The sequence below is a fragment of the Neofelis nebulosa genome, chromosome 5, assembly GCF_028018385.1.
Source record: "Neofelis nebulosa isolate mNeoNeb1 chromosome 5, mNeoNeb1.pri, whole genome shotgun sequence".
NCBI classification, from domain to species: domain Eukaryota; kingdom Metazoa; phylum Chordata; class Mammalia; order Carnivora; family Felidae; genus Neofelis; species Neofelis nebulosa.
The window spans coordinates 63,481,829-63,497,937 of record NC_080786.1 but is presented as its reverse complement, the minus strand read 5'-3'; the positions used below and the strand labels follow the sequence as shown (position 1 = coordinate 63,497,937).

At 34.9% G+C, this 16,109-nt stretch overlaps 1 protein-coding gene across 2 annotated transcripts in view; it reads right to left on the bottom strand.

Annotated features, from left to right (window-relative positions):
- Positions 1-4,150: 4,150 nt before the first annotated feature.
- The window catches only part of SKIL (SKI like proto-oncogene), a 29,452-nt gene continuing 17,493 nt past the window's right edge, over positions 4,151-16,109 (bottom strand). For both annotated transcript variants that reach the window (XM_058730481.1, XM_058730482.1), the window contains exons 3-7: positions 14,689-14,782; positions 12,936-13,168; positions 9,717-9,958; positions 9,217-9,441; positions 4,151-8,563 (exon numbers count right to left, since the gene is read on the bottom strand). In XM_058730481.1, the coding sequence (XP_058586464.1) occupies positions 8,405-8,563; positions 9,217-9,441; positions 9,717-9,958; positions 12,936-13,168; positions 14,689-14,782 (953 nt within the window). In that variant the 3' untranslated portion in view covers positions 4,151-8,404. The remainder of the gene's footprint in view (positions 8,564-9,216; positions 9,442-9,716; positions 9,959-12,935; positions 13,169-14,688; positions 14,783-16,109) is intronic.

The following is a 16,109-nucleotide window of genomic DNA, read 5'->3' as shown; positions in this document are numbered from 1 at the left end:
AAATGAAAATAGGAACATTTCTACTTATTTTACAAAAATAAAAGGGATTTTTAAGAGAGTACTATCAACAATTATGTGCCATCAAAAAAGATAACCTGGATGAAATGGACAAATTCCTACAAACACGCCATCCACCAAAAATAACTCATGAAGAAATAAAAAATTTGAATAAACCTGTAACTAGTAAGATTAAATCACTAATCAAAAACCTCCCAACAATGCAAAGTGGTGCAGCCTCTCTGGAAAACAGTGTGGAGTTCCCTCAAAAAATTTAAAATAGGACTACCCTAAGACCTAGCAATAGTACTGCTAGGAATTTACCCCAGGGATACAGGAATGCTGATTCATAGGGGCACATGTACCCCAGTGTTTATAGCAGGGCTTTCAACAGTAGCCAAATTATGGAAAGAGCCCAAATGTCCATCAACTGATGAATGGATAAAGAAGATGTGGTTTATATATACAATGGAATACTACTTGGCAATGAGAAAGAATGAAATCTGGCCATTTGAAGCAACGCGGATGGAACTGGAGGGTATTATGCTAAGTGAAATAAGTCAGAGAAAAACAGGTATCATATGTTTTCACTCATATGTGGATCTTGAGAAACTTAACAGAAGACCATGGGGAAGGGGAGGGAGGGAAATAGTTGCAAACAGAGAGGGAGGGAGGCAAACTCTTAAATATGGAGAACAAACTGAGGGTTGATGGGGGGTGGGGGAGAGGGGAAAGTGGATGATGGACACTGAGGAGGTTGCTTGTTGGGATGAGCACTGGGTGTTGTATGTAAGCCAATTTGACAATAAATTATATTTAAAAAAAAACAAAAACAAACACAAAAAAACTCCCAACAAAGAAAAGTGCAGAACCAGATGGCTTCAGTGGGGAGTTCTACAAAACACTGAAGAAAGAACTAACACCAGTATTTTTCAAACTCTTCCAAAAAATCAAAGCACAGGGGTGCCTGGGTGACTCAGTCAGTTAAATGTCCCACTCTTGATTTGGGCTCAGGTCATGATATCAGGGTTTGTGGATTTGAGCCCCACATTGGGCTCTGCACAGGCCATGCAGAGCCTGCTTGGGATCCTCACTCTTCTCTCTCTGCCCTTCCCCAGCTCGTGCTCTCTCTCAAAATAAATAAACAATAAACAAACAAACATTTTTTAAGAAAGATTCTTGAGGCACGTGAGTGGCTCAGTCAGTTAAGCGTCAGAGTCTTGATTTTGGCTCAGGTCATGATCTCAGCGTTCGTGAATTCAAGCCCTGCATCCAGCCCTACACTGACAGTGCGGAGCCTGCTTGGTATTCTCTCTCTCCGTCTGTCTCTCTCCCTCTCTCTCTGCCCTTCTCCCGTGCATTCTCTCTCTCTCTCTCTCTCTCTCTCTCTCTCTCTCTCTCTCTCTCTCAGAATAAATAAACTTCAAAAAAATTTTTTTAAAGATTCTTTCTCCCTCTGCCCCTCCTCCATGTTCTTGCACTTTCACTCTTTCCCTTTCTCTTAAAAAAATAAATAAAAATAAAATGAATCTTAAGAAAAAAAAAAATCAAAGCACAGAGAACACTTCCTAAGTCATTCTGTGAGGCTACAATTATCCCAATACTAGGACCAATGACACTACAGAAAACAAACAAAACCCACAGACCAATATCTTTTATGAGTATTGATGCAAAAGCCCTCAACAAAATGCTAAATTCAACATATTAAAAACTAAATAAATGTATCAAATTAACATAGTGTACACCTTAAATTTACACATTGTGTGTCAAATATATTTCATTTAAATAAATAACAGCATATTAAACGGATTATTCACCATGAGCAATGGAATTTATTCTTGGAATGCAAAAGATAGTTCACCTTACGAAAACCAAGCAATGTAACACATCACAAAAATAGAAGGGGGAAAAAAAACACATGATCATCTTAAGTGTTGCAGAAAAAGTATTTGACAAAATTCAACACCTTTCCGTGATAAAAACACTCAATAAGCTAGATATAGATGGAATTTTTTCAACATAAGTAGGCTGTATATGAAAAACCCACAGCTGACATTACACACAATGATGAAAGACTAAAAGCTTTCCCTCCAAGATCAAGAACTAAACAGATGCCTGCTTTCACCACTTCTATTCAATATAGTATTGGAGGTTCTAGCTGGAATAATTAGGCAAGAAAAATGAATAAAAAGCATCCAAATTAAAAAGGAAGAAGTAAAATTATTTGTTTGCAGATGATTCGATCTTACGTGTTAAAAATTCCACACATGATAAAATTGTTACACCTAATAAATTCAGCAAAGTTCCAGGATACAAAATTAATACACAAAAACTAATTGCATTTTCTACAAGCTAGCAATGAACAATCTTAATGGAAATTAATAAAATCCCATTTACAATGCATCAAAAAGAACAAAATATGTAAGAATAAATCTGAGGGGGAAATCTTGTACATTGAAAACTATAAAACATTGCTGAAAGAAATTAAAGACCTAAATAAATGCAAAGATATCCCATGGTCATAGACTGGAAGACCTAATATCATTAAGATGACAATACCATCTAAAGTGATCCAGATTGAGTGAAATGCCTAACAAAATTTCAATGGTGTTTTTTGTAAAAATAGAAGAACCCACCCTAAATTCACATGGAATATCAAGGGACCCAAAATAGGCAAAACAATCTTGAAAAAGAACAAATTTGGAAGACTCTCACTTCCTCATTTCAAAACTTACTACAAAGCTACAGTAATCAAAAGAGTGTGATACTGGTATAAGGACAGATACATAGACCAGTGGAATAAAAGAGAGAGCCCAGAAATAAAACTTCACACATATGGTCAATGATTGTGGACAAAGGTGTCAAAACCATTCAATAGGAAGGACAGTTTTCAATAAATGATGCTGTGAACTGGATACCCATATGCAAAAGAATAAAATTGGACTCTTACCTAACATCAGATACAAAAGTAACATAATGTGGATCAAAGACCTAAATGGAAAAGCTAAAACAATATAAATCTTAGAAGAAAACATAGGGGAAATTACTGTTTAATAGGTACATAGTTTCTGTTTGGGATAATGAAAAAGTCTGAATATAGTGGTGATAGTCGAACATTGTGAACGTACCCATTGCCACTGAATTACACTCTTAAAAATAGTCAAAATGTTAACTTTTACGTTATGTGTATTTTGCCACAAAAAATTTGGGAAGTTATGGTAATCAGACTCTAGAATGGTCCTCAGTAATCCCTGCCTCCTGGTATTCCATACCCTTCTGTAATCTTCTCCAATCGCATATGGGCCGGACTTGGGACTCACTTAGCCTAAGCAACGAAAGAAAACTGGCATCATTCTTACTCTCCTTTGGATCATTCATTTGTGGGAAGCCATCTACCACGCTGTACAGAGCTCCATGGACAGGTCCATACAGTAGGGAACTGAACACCTGTCAATAACCATATGAATAAACTTGCAAGCAGATCCTCCAGCTGTCAAGCTCCCAAATGACTTCAGCCCCAGGTAACATAGTAACTGCACACTACTAAGAGGTCCTGAACCATCACACCCTGCTAACCTGCCTTTGCATTTCTGATTTTCAGATACTGTGTGAAATGTTATTTCCAGCAGCTAAATTTGGGAGTAATTTGTTATGCTGTCATAAACCACTAATACCAGAGGTGGGGGTAGAGGAATAAGGGAAAGATGTGAAAACAAGAGAATACATCATGAAAGAAAATCATCACAAATGCTGGTATGTTCTGCACCTGAAATATTGCATAAAACGCCTTATTTTAGGGGCACCTGGGTGGTTCATGTCAGTTAAGCATCCGACTTTGGCTCAGGTAACTATCTCACCATCTCACTGCTCATGAGTTCAGGCCCCATGTCGGATTCTGTCCTGACAGCTCAGAGCCCAGAGCCTGCTTCGGATTTTGTCTCTGTCTCTCTCTGCCCCTCCCCCTCTCTTTCTCTCTCAAAAATAAACGTTAAATTTTTTTTAAATGTCTTAATTTATAATCTTAAAAACATTTCTCAAGTTAATCACTTAGTGTGTCACGAATAATAAACTTTAAAGGACAAAAGGAGAATATGTCAATCTTAAGAGACAAGAAAGTTGAGTTCACACAGGATATTAAGACAGCTTGAATCAGTTTCATTGGCATTAAAAGTTTTTATTCAGAATTTAATCCACAATCTATACAAGTTATTTACAAGGCATGAAAATGGAAAACAGCACAAAATACGATTGAGGTATAAGCTGAGAGCACAGTATGTCATGTTTCAATAAATATAATTCAAAATTTGTAAACTAAGTGACCAGATAGATGAGTCTTGTTTTATAGTAAAACCATATAAAATATTTATCTCACGTGAGGTAGAGGACAGTTTTGTGTCATGTGATGCAACCAACCACAGCAATTTTAACCATAAAACTGTACATCATTGGCAAAATTTTAAATTGAATTATAGTCAGTATAGTCAACAACTTGTTTCAATAGTTGCAGAACAGGTATTTCATTTACTGCTTTCACAGGTTAGAAATTCAGAAATAATTTAAGACTACTGTGTTGGCTTAAAATCATCAGGATAAGCAAATACTTCTAACAGGATGGTTAAAAGCAAGTGTATTTTATGTTTCCCAAACTATAACTCCCCCCAAAGTTGTCCTAGATTAAGCAATTCTTTTAGCAGGACGTTTTTACTAGAACTACTTTAAGTATGCTGTGCTTTATTTTCAAGTGAGGTATCTATATTGAAGAAAAAATCTTACAAATTTCTTTTACATTCAACTAAATACACTATTTTGTTTTCTGGGCTTAATTTTTAAATTTTAGTTTTTACATTTGATCATTTTCTAATTCAAAAACAGTAGCGCTATATAAGACATTTAAGTCTATTACTAAAGAAAAAGGCTCCAGGTTGCATTATGCAGCTTAGAAGCCATCTAAAATGGAAAGATTTTACAAAAAAATTTAAAAAAAGAAAAAAAACTGTCCTTTTAAAAAGACGCAATACAGAATACCCATACAAATTTCTTCCAGTAATGGAAATGCTTCAGTATCCTATAATAGAAAAAAAAATTTAAGCTGTTTATTCAATCCCACAACGTATAATACAGCAGTAATGTGTCTCTTATTGCTGACAGCTTCAATAAAAATTAACAAGTAGTTCTAAGCACAGAAATAGATGTACAGTATGAGCACAACTTTTCATTATATTGACTTTTAATGTCCTGTCGTGCAGATTAAATGCGTAAGAGCAAATGAAAATGTGGATTTTCCCCTATGCAATCAAAACAGAAGTCATTGAGAAGAAAACATTAGAAGCTGATCAAAAACCTTCAGCATCAGCTTTACAACTAACTTTAGGGAAATATCTTGAACGCATATCATATTACTCGAGTTTCCTTACCATTCTACTTTCCTTCAAACAGAAGTCATAGATGTGCAAAGAAATTGGTTGTTTGGTCATGACTTCTGAAACATATGGATAACCTGCGAATATCATTGTACTCAATCTATTTCACCTACTTTAGCAACTGGTTTTTAATTCAATATGTACAAATGATTTTATATCTCAATTGGTAATATATTAAATATGTTATAAAATTAGTTCAAGAAGCATAAAACATCCCGACTCTCATGGACACAGAAATTCAAGCAAAACAATATGCTTTACAGAACTAAAGCACAAGCCAAACTTATGTGGTTGGTCAAATCTTTTGATAGTGTTACAAGTTGCATTTGTGAAATCAGGGTGGTTTAGAGCTTCCTCAATGACAGCAGGTTTTACATTTACTACCTTTATAGATTTGGTACCTTTTACTCGTAACATTTAAAGAATAGAAACTATCATCACCCAAATTAAACATCACCCATCACCCAGTAAGCTAATATTCTATCTTTTTTTCCTTAAGATCCTCTAGCACTTTTGCTAGGCTGTTCTTTAATGCAGCTTTTTAAAGTAAATATTTTTATATTTTTCCTAAAAAGAATAATATTACAAAGTCTGAGGAAAAATCTGCTTGTCTAATGAATTGGCACACAAAAACTAACACCAAAACAAACTTTAAGCTAGCAACCAACACACAAAATGAGCATGCAAAGTATAGAAGAATAAGTTTATATGGATAAGGTTATTTCAGCAGAGGCCACTTTTAAAGTATTACAAAATCTATTTTCAAGCTATGTGGTGCAGTTTAACTTAAAATTACTTTTAACTAGAATAGGCATAATATTTACAATTGACTAAAAGGCTGTATTTTCAAGGAAGACAGACATAAACCTATGGCACATCAATGTATCTTCTGGAAAATGAAGACTATACAATTTCATGTGGCAAATTTTCCTTATGCAAAGGACTAGAAAAAATATTTCTTTAGTCAATTCAACATCAAGAGTTTATGATAATTTAAACTGCTTAGAATTTTAAAATAAAATATTTCAAATCGCAATTTGTTTTCGAACTTTTGGGTTGAAACTTAAGTAAGCTTGTCATTTACTATGTACCATAAGCACAAAGATTTTTTAATAAATTAGAAAAATGAAATTATAAGGCTTGAGTTTATCTCCCAAAAAGCTTACTGTGACACAACTGAAATGAACTTTATCATAAAATGTCTTCATGATTTTTCTTTCTCCAGATCCAAATAAAAGGTATTAGGAGATTATATCATTTTTAACATTTGCTCCTGTATGGCATTTTAACATTTGTTCCTCCTTGAAGAGACTCCAAGAATCAACAAATTAAATTGCAGGGTTAATATAGTAAAATTAAATGGAAAATAGAAAATACACATTTAGATCACACTCTTGTAAAGAAACTATACTTTGAGAAGTACAAAAATTCCTTTAGGATATGTAAGTACCATTAAGCAAAATACGAAAATAACTGGCTGAATGATAACCTACTGATTTTTGAAGTTCTATACCAGTAGAGCATCTATCGTCTATGCTGGGAATAGTATATAACCTTAACTCTAGCTGATTTATTTCAAAAATAAATTTAGCTCTCAAGTAATTTCATACAGTACCCTACATGAGAACATAAACATAAAATTACTGGAATAATAATATCAGTAAATGGTAACTTCAGGAAACTTCCTTTAAAAAATGCATACTAAGAACTTTACCTAGTATTTTTTAAGCCAAGAGTTAAAGAATATGAAATTTGCCATTAAAGAATGACATACTTTTCTGTGCAAAAAAAAAGTGCAGAAGATTTGTCCTCCCCCCAAACTATGGAATTTCTTTGTCTTCTAAAAATTATCTAAAAACCTTTTAGTAGCAGGTAACTAAACTTCCCTATATTAACCTCTCATACACTATCAGGTGACTGTAAATTCCTGATTTTGATATTAAGTAGTAATTGAAAATGGTCCATTCGTGCAAATATTGGTAAGACTTAACATTTAAACATACAAAAATCCAAAATAACCTTCAAGGTATTTAATATTTTACAATTTAAGGAAAAATGAACCCATTAAGGAAAACAAATCTATTATATAAATTTCAGTAAGACCCATAACTACATATAAAAACTGTACAGGAGGATTATGGATTGTATACAAACTGATATACATCAATGGTATCAGTTTTTCTCAAGAACATTAATATTTTCACACCTCTATTAACAACATAAACAAAAGTTCAAAAATTATTACATTTTATTCCCTCTTCTAAAGTTGCTACATAAAAAAAATTCTAAATACAACCACATTTAACCAAAAAACAAATTACAACCACTTCTTGTGTTTTAACAGCAGCGTATGACAAAGTATGTTATCCTTCCTCATTATGCCTATGGGGTGTGCTATAACCCCATCAATGAAATTCCTCTTTTGACAAAATGTCTCTTAGGAGACATTAAAAAGAAAAGAACTGGTGGAAATTCATTAATATGAACCAAATTTTATATATAATAATGAGTAAAACTATTATCAATTTAGAAAGGAGATTGTGTTAATGAAAAAATGGAGATTCAACTCCTTCAATAGCTCTATATATCTGAAATATGAAGTCACTAATGTATGTAAAATTGAGTGTGAAATATGAATAACAAAACTGACCACAACTATCCATCACACAATGCGGCTTTTAAAAAGTGTACAACTGCTAAATTTGCAACAGAATCTAGGCAGATTATCTAACAGTTGAAACCATGTACTACTGTCACTAAGCCAATTGAAAAAAAAGTACAAAGAAACACACATTTTCATTCATTTGGAAAATGTAAAAATTTATGTACTAATATATAATCTCTTCACTTTCTCTGATCTACAAATGGATAGAATGCCTAGTTATCTTCATGCAGACAAGTTATTCAGAATTCAATAATCAAAGCACACACAGAAAGAACAAAAATAAACCCTGTTGGGAAACACAGACGTATCTCTTTAAAGGTTTCTATTCTTTAGCAGTCTTAGATGATTTCAAAATCTGCAGCTTCAGCTCTTTTATCATCATCTCTAACTTCTGTCTTGCCTCCCGTTCCTGTCTGAGTTCATCTTGGAGTTCTTGCCTATCAGCCTCGGCGTGGTCCAATCTCTGTCTCAGTTCTGCCAACTGTGGGATTTAAAAGACTGTGTCAATTTTCATTCAGTTTTGTTTTTCCATTTAGTCCTCAGATCATGGCAAAGACCTGCTTTCAAATTACTTTTTACAAAATGAACTACCCATGCATATTACAATCTCTTGATTAATACTATTCGTCTGACTCTGACATAGCATTGAATTGAAAGAAAAACAAAGGGAAGAGAACTAACATAACACCTAGAGCACTTTCATTATGCCCTACACTTTGATATACCTCTCACACAGCCTGCTCATGGTAAGGGTTATTTGATCACCTTCCCCAGTGAGCCACTATTCATTTTTGCTCGAGAGCTTCTGAACATAGTGGGCAACAGTTCATGTCTGTTAATTTGTTGATGTGAAAGCCCATATTCTATATTAAGATAATGTAACATTTGCTATTCAAAAGCTAGTGAGTAGCATTTTGGGCAACTACAGAAACCTAATGAAAGTTTAATAAAGCAATCAAAATAGAAAAATCATCTTGGATGATACAGCTTAAACTTGTGTTTAACAGAATTATCTATTTTTCAATCTTGCCCAATGAAATGAGCTTGATAAAAAGTAACTTCCTTAATAGAGAAGGTAGCAACCTCAATTTCCACACTGAAAGGGCAACATTATACAAACTGAGTAATTCTTACCTGTGCTGCATATTCAGCCTCTTTGTCTTTTTCTAAATTTGAATCACAGGTACATTTTTGCTTCATTACCTGCTCTAATTTTTTCTCTAAGTCTTTCTGTTCAATATAAAATTCTTCCATTCTCTGAGCATGTTCATTCTGTAAAGATTCAAGCTCTTTCTGTAAATTCTGCTGCTCTTCAGTGAGTTCCTTCATAGCTCTTGAACTACTCAACATTTCAACTTCCTGTAATATAAAGAATTACAATACAATTTTTATTTTATTTCCATCATGTTAAAAATTTCAATGCAGGAAAAAAAATAGGTCAGAAAACATCTAATATTCAGCTGTCGTATCAGTTTTATATAGAAGTAATTATCTTGAAAACATCTTTAAAAATTTAAAAGAAAATTGCTTATGAGTAATAAAACTCTACACAATCTTAAACACATTTACAATCCCTTGTTTCTTAAAGATATGCAAAAGCCTGTTTTCACAATAGACTATCATTTAGATTTTACCATCTGAAGTTGTTGCTTCTTCTGCAAAATTGAGTTCAGTTTTTCCTGTTGTTTTACGTAAGTTCTCATTACTTCTTCCATGATTTTTCCCTTATCATCCTCACAAATGATATCTTTGACAAGAAGTGGCGATGAAGCAACAATATCACGGTCAATTCCTGTCTTGCTTGTGTCTCTGATGAAATTGCAAGTGGTAGACTCGGGTTTCTTTTTACTTGTCGAATTATTTGAGACTGATGGATCTTTGAGAGGCAAAAATGAGGTAACAAAAAATGAGCATCACTGTTAACAAGTCACTAGAACAATCCACAAATGAAAAAATTTCATTTGCAAATAAAATAAAAATAATAAAATAATAAACTTAAGAAAAGTAGTGCAAGACTTCTACAATGAAAACTACACAAAGTATCATTGAAAGAAATTAAAGACCTAAATAAATGAAAAGACACCCATGTTCATGGATTGGAAGACTTAATACAGTTAAGATGGGGCCATGAACTAAATGTCAGTGACCACAAAATTCAGTATGTTGAAATACTAATGCCCAATGATGGTAATAGGAGGCAGGGGCTTTGGGAGATAATTAGGTCATAAGACCTATGATGGAATCTATGACTTTATAAAAGAGACTCCAGAGACCTCTCCTGCCTTTTCCATCATGTGAGGACTTCCATCATGTATCTGAGCAGAACACAGACATTTATGAACCAGGAAGCAGGGCCCTGCCAGACACCAAATCTGCTGATGCCCTGATCTTGGACTTTCCAGCCTCCAGAAGTATGAAAAATAAATGTCTGTGGTATAAGCCACCCAGTCTATGGTATTTTTGTTACAGCAGCCTGAACAGACTAAGATAGATGGTAATACTCCCCAAGGGGATCTACTTTTTCAATGCAATTCCTATCAAAATCTCACCTGGCTTGTGGCAAAAATTGACAAGCTGATTCAGAAACTCATATGAAAATGCAAGGAATCCAAAATAGTCAGAACAATTTTGAAAAACAACAAATGTGTAGGACTCACAATGCCCAATTTCAAAGCTTATTACAAAGCTACAGAAAGCAAGACTCTATACTGGCATAAACACTGAATACAGAAATAAACCCATACTTTCATGGGCCACTGGTATTTGACAAGGGCACCAAAACAATTCAGTCAGGAGGGAACAGTCTTTTCAACAAATAGTGTTGGAACAACTGCATTCATATACAAAGAGTGAGGTTGAACCTCACACTGTATGTAAAAATTAACTCAAAATGGAACAAAATCCTAAATGTAAGAGCTAAAACTTTTATATGCACATCTTTGTGATCTTGAATTTGGCAATGGTTTCTGAGAATAACATCTACATAAGCAATCAAAGGCAAAATAAATTGGACTTCATCAGAATTTAAAACTTTTGTGCTTCAAAAAACACCAACAATAAAATGAAAGACAACTGATAGAATGGCAAATCATGTATCTGAAATGGGTCTACTATCCAGAATATATAAAGAACATTTACAAGTCAATAGTTAAGAGACAAATAATCCAAAGTAAAAATAGGCAAAGGATCTGAAGAGATTCAATAAAACATGGAAAGGTACTCAATACCATTAGTCATTGGAGAACTGCAAATCAAAACCATGATATACCACTTTACAACAAAAAAGACAACAATAAGTGTTGACAAAGATGTGCAGAAACTGGAACCCTCATAAGCTGCTGGTGAGAAGGAAAATGGTATAGCTGCTTTGAAAAACAGTTTGGCAGTCCCTCAAGATGTTAAATATGATCCAGTAATTTCACTCCTAAATATATACCCAAGAGAAATGAAAAAACATGTCTACATTAAAATGTGTGCATAAGTGTTGACAGCAGCATTATTCATTATAGCCAAAAAGTGAACACAATTTGGGGTGCCTGGCAGGCTCACTCAGTAGAGCATGAGACTCTTAATCTCAGGGTCATGAGTTCAAGCCCCATGTTGGGCATGGAGCCTACTTAAAAAAAAAAAAAAAAAGTGGACACAATTCAGTGTCCATCAACTGATGAGTGGACAAGCCAAATGTGGTATATTTATCTATACAACAGAGTATTATTAAACCATAAAAAGAAAACAAGTACTAAAATATCCTACAACGACTGAGAAAATATTATGCAAAGTGAGAAGTCAGACAATAAAAGGTCACATATTATATGATCTCTTTTATATGGTATGTCCAGAATAGGCAAATCTATAAAAACAGAAAACAAATAGAGGCTGGAGAAAGAGGAAAATGAGGAGTAACTTCTAATGGATTACACGGTTTCTTTTGCGGGTGAGAAAAATGTCCTGAAATTAAATAGGTGTATTGATGAACAACTTTATGAATTTACCGGAAGTCACAAAACTGTACACTTTAAAAAGGTATATTTTATGGTACATGAACTATATCCCAACAATTTTTTACAAGTCACTAGAATTAATTTGGGAGATATACTGCAAATGAGACTTACTAGTATGTTACCGGTTATTATTTACCATATTTAAATCCAAAGAAAGTTGAATTTTAAAAATCTCAAAATTAAAGTATAGAAACCCCCTTGACCCCAAGAATCTTCAACTACTCCAGGAAAGCTGCAACAACTATCACACTTTGCCTAAGCTGTAAGCAAAGCTCTGCTGCTATAAAGAGGATAAAAGAAGCAGCATTTGTACAGATATGTCTTGTTTGGTCCACAGCACTTTAAAAGCCACTGTAATAGGCAGCTCTTTTATTTTTTTAAGATGTCCAGCCAGCATTCTGCTTTTATGCCATCTGCTTGGCTCTCACTCACAGCTATGAGTTTTCACTCCTTGCTTATCCCATGACTAAGTTTCCCTGAGTCCTACACCTCACTACTCTTACGTACTAAGTCCTAGCATTAGTAAATGGTTTCTCCACTCACAGCAAATTAAAAAGGACCTTCTGAAAAAAACTGACAGAAAAAAAAAAAAAAAGGCAGGAAAGGGAAAAAAAAAGTCATACAAAAATCACCCACAGTATGAAACCATGTAGTCCACATATCTGTATCTTTAGCCGCAATAGCTATCACCGTGCTAAAAAAAAAACTCAGAGTTTTGAAAGGTACATTTTTTTTCAAGATAAAAGCTTCAATTATCTGGAACATTCTCTTACCTAGAAATCTTCTTTGAAAATGCTGAAAAAACAGATTAATTAGATATCTGATTTCAAAAAATAATTTCTGAGTACTTACCTACACGGCTACATAATTCTTTACTTGTTTTCAAATCCATTTTCTCCTGTTCCTCCAGTGAGACATCTGGATACGATACCACTTTTTGATGTTTCCCACTACTATGAGGCTTCTCTGATGGTCTTGGTACGGTCCTACTTGTCTCTGTCTTTGTGACCTCTTTAGACTGGGATACAGCAGAAGTAAGCGACACATTTGGTGCAACCACTTTATCACACATGTATAAGTAGTAGCTACAGACAGAGAAAGGCAAAATAAGACACATATTACACTTGGGTAAAAAAGCAAAATACATTAAATCTATTTCTATCATTAAAAAATTTTACATTAAAACAGACAACATAACAACTCAGAAAATAAGGGTCACAGAAAAGAATTCTTTAAAAATTCAGTACTTTAGGCAGTAAGTGCAAAATTATGAGTAATTTTCATTATTTTGCAAAAAGTAATCTCTAAGCACAGAGAGATACCCACAGGGAAAGAAAATTAGTCTCATCTCCTTCCCTCAAAACCACCTGAGAATTAAAGACATCAAGCACTTTTAGAGCTATTTAATAGCCCTAAATAGGTAAGGCTTATGCTAGAAAGAAAACAGACCATATACTACTTGGAGAACCATTTTCTTGCCTGCCACCCGTCCAAAGCCAAGGAATCCTTGCTCTGTTATAGAGAGGCTGATTCAGTTCCACACTATAAGGCTAGAGCCAGATTCACCGCAGGCCCAATCAGGAGCTCCCAGGGCCCGTCTTCTATAGCAGTCTGAACACCGCTACTGGGCAACAAGTCCTACTTGTTTCAAACCCCACAGAGCGATCTTCCTAAAATACTTCAGTACTTCCTAATTTGATAAAAATTCAATAGTAAGTTGCACAAAACTAAGATTGAAGGCATGACTACCAATTTTGCTCAAAGCTCACATAGAATTTTCTGCAGATTACTTGAGAGACCCATGGAACAAACTGGAGCTAGATATTGAAGTACCATACTATTAACTATAATCTGCATAACCTTTAGCCAAAAGATGCAACCATTTAACTAACATAATACTTCATTCCCTAAATGCTAATGATCTCTTCTTACATCTGATTTTCTTTACGCAGTAATCTATATTGTTCCTCTTTACCAATCACATGAATTCTGCAGATGAAAACTCAGTATTCTGCTAAGAAAACGGACAGATTTAATAATATCCAAAGAGTTACTTCAACACAATAGGAATGGTAGAAACTGTGCAAATGTAAGTAAGACTGAGATTCTTCATCACCGTGTTTGGTGGCGGGGGGGGGGGGGGGGGAGGGGGAATATATATTTACAGCAATAAAAATCTAGAAATCGACAAAGAAAAAGTTTATAATCTAAGGTGGATTTTTATTGAAAATGTGAACACTGGATTTTGAGGGATATGGTTACTATGAAAACTTCTAAATTTCAAAAAATTTCCTTGTAAAATATCAAAGTTGCATACCAAACTCTTGAAGAGTTGGTTTACCTCTTAAAAGGAAGGAAATTAAAGGAAAATTTTCAATGTTTACTTCAGGGTGAAAAGGAAATGATGATTTCCTAGAAAGAACATACACACCAAGAAAAGGTTATCTCAAATATTCAACACAATTTACAATTCATTTATTAACAAGCCTAAAACTAAATAATGAATTGGCAGAGTCTAGAACAGTACCTGACATATAGATGTTGAAGGAATGAATGAATGAATGAATGAACAAACGAACAAACAAATGAGCCAATACCCACTCACCTGGGGTGTAAAAATGAATGTGTCTGCGAAACATGGTCACCTTCCTGCTTTATAACAGGGTACCATGACTGTAATTCCATTCCTGATGATGTATCTATCTGTAGAAAAATGTAGAAGGGAAAAAGTTCATTGAAGGAAGATGTGATGGTTAATTTTATGTGTCAACCAGATAGGGCCATAGGATGTCTCCGGAGAACCCTAGTAAGAGTTACATTATTTAAGAGTCATCTTCTTACAAGGCAGTCTGTCCTTAAAGTACCAAATCTAGTCACTCAAAACAACATCAACCATCCTTTCAAAAAATAGTTTCAGGGGCACCTGGGTGGCTCAGTCGGTTGAGCGTCCGACTTCAGCTCAGGTCATGATCTCACAGCTCATGAGTTCGAGCCCCGTGTTGGGCTCTGTGCTGACAGCTCAGAGCCTGGAGCCTGCTTCAGAGTCTGTGTCTCCCTCTCTCTCTGCCCTCCTCAACTCATGCTCTGTCTCTGTCTCTTAAAAATGAATAAATGTTAAAAAAAAAAAAAAATTTTTTTAAAGAAATAGTTTCAGTATGCATGTTCAACATGGATTATCAGAAATGATTTCATAAAATTTCATACTTATGGAATCTATTTTTTAAATGCTTTTTAATTTTTAGTGTTTATTTTATTTTTTGAGAGAGATGGAGCATGAGCAGGGGAGAGGCAAAGAGAGAGGGAGGCACAGAATCTGAAGCAGGTTCCAGGCTCTGAGCTGTCAGCACAGAGCCTGATATGGAGCTTGAACGCATGGACCATGAGATGATGACCTGAGCTGAAGTCAGATGCTTATCTGACTGAGCCACCCAGGCGCCCCTATTTTTTTTTAATGTTTATTTGAGAGAGAGCAAGAGAGAGCGTGCAAGCAAGGGAGGGGCAGAGAGAGAGGAAAGAGAATCCCAAGCAGGTTCCCTCACAGCTGTGAGATCATGACCTGAGCTGAAATCAAGAGTCAGATGCTTAACCCACTGAGCCAGCCAGGCACTGCTGGAATCTATTTTTTAAATCCATTTTAAATAGCACCTTACAAATGTACAGCATTGGTAAGTTCCGATCCTTCTTGCTGCTACAATCAGCTAGAATATACCCTTTCCCTACAGTATTTGTTAATGGATTAGATGGCATTCTATAGCAACAAATATTTGCCAGGGGAGTGAGGTCACTAAGATGGCAACATAGGTTGTTCCTGACTTTGCCCCACCACCCCCGCCACACACAAGAAAAACAACTAACATCTATTCAAGGGCAAGTCACCAGTGAGAGAATGCTGTAACACAGGGGATGGGGGTGGTGAAGCTGAAGCGCCCCATCGCACCTCAGAAACCAAGACAGACTACACTAGAAGGATGAATGTTAGCTGAACCTACTGTGGTAATTCACTTCACAACACATGCAAATCAAACT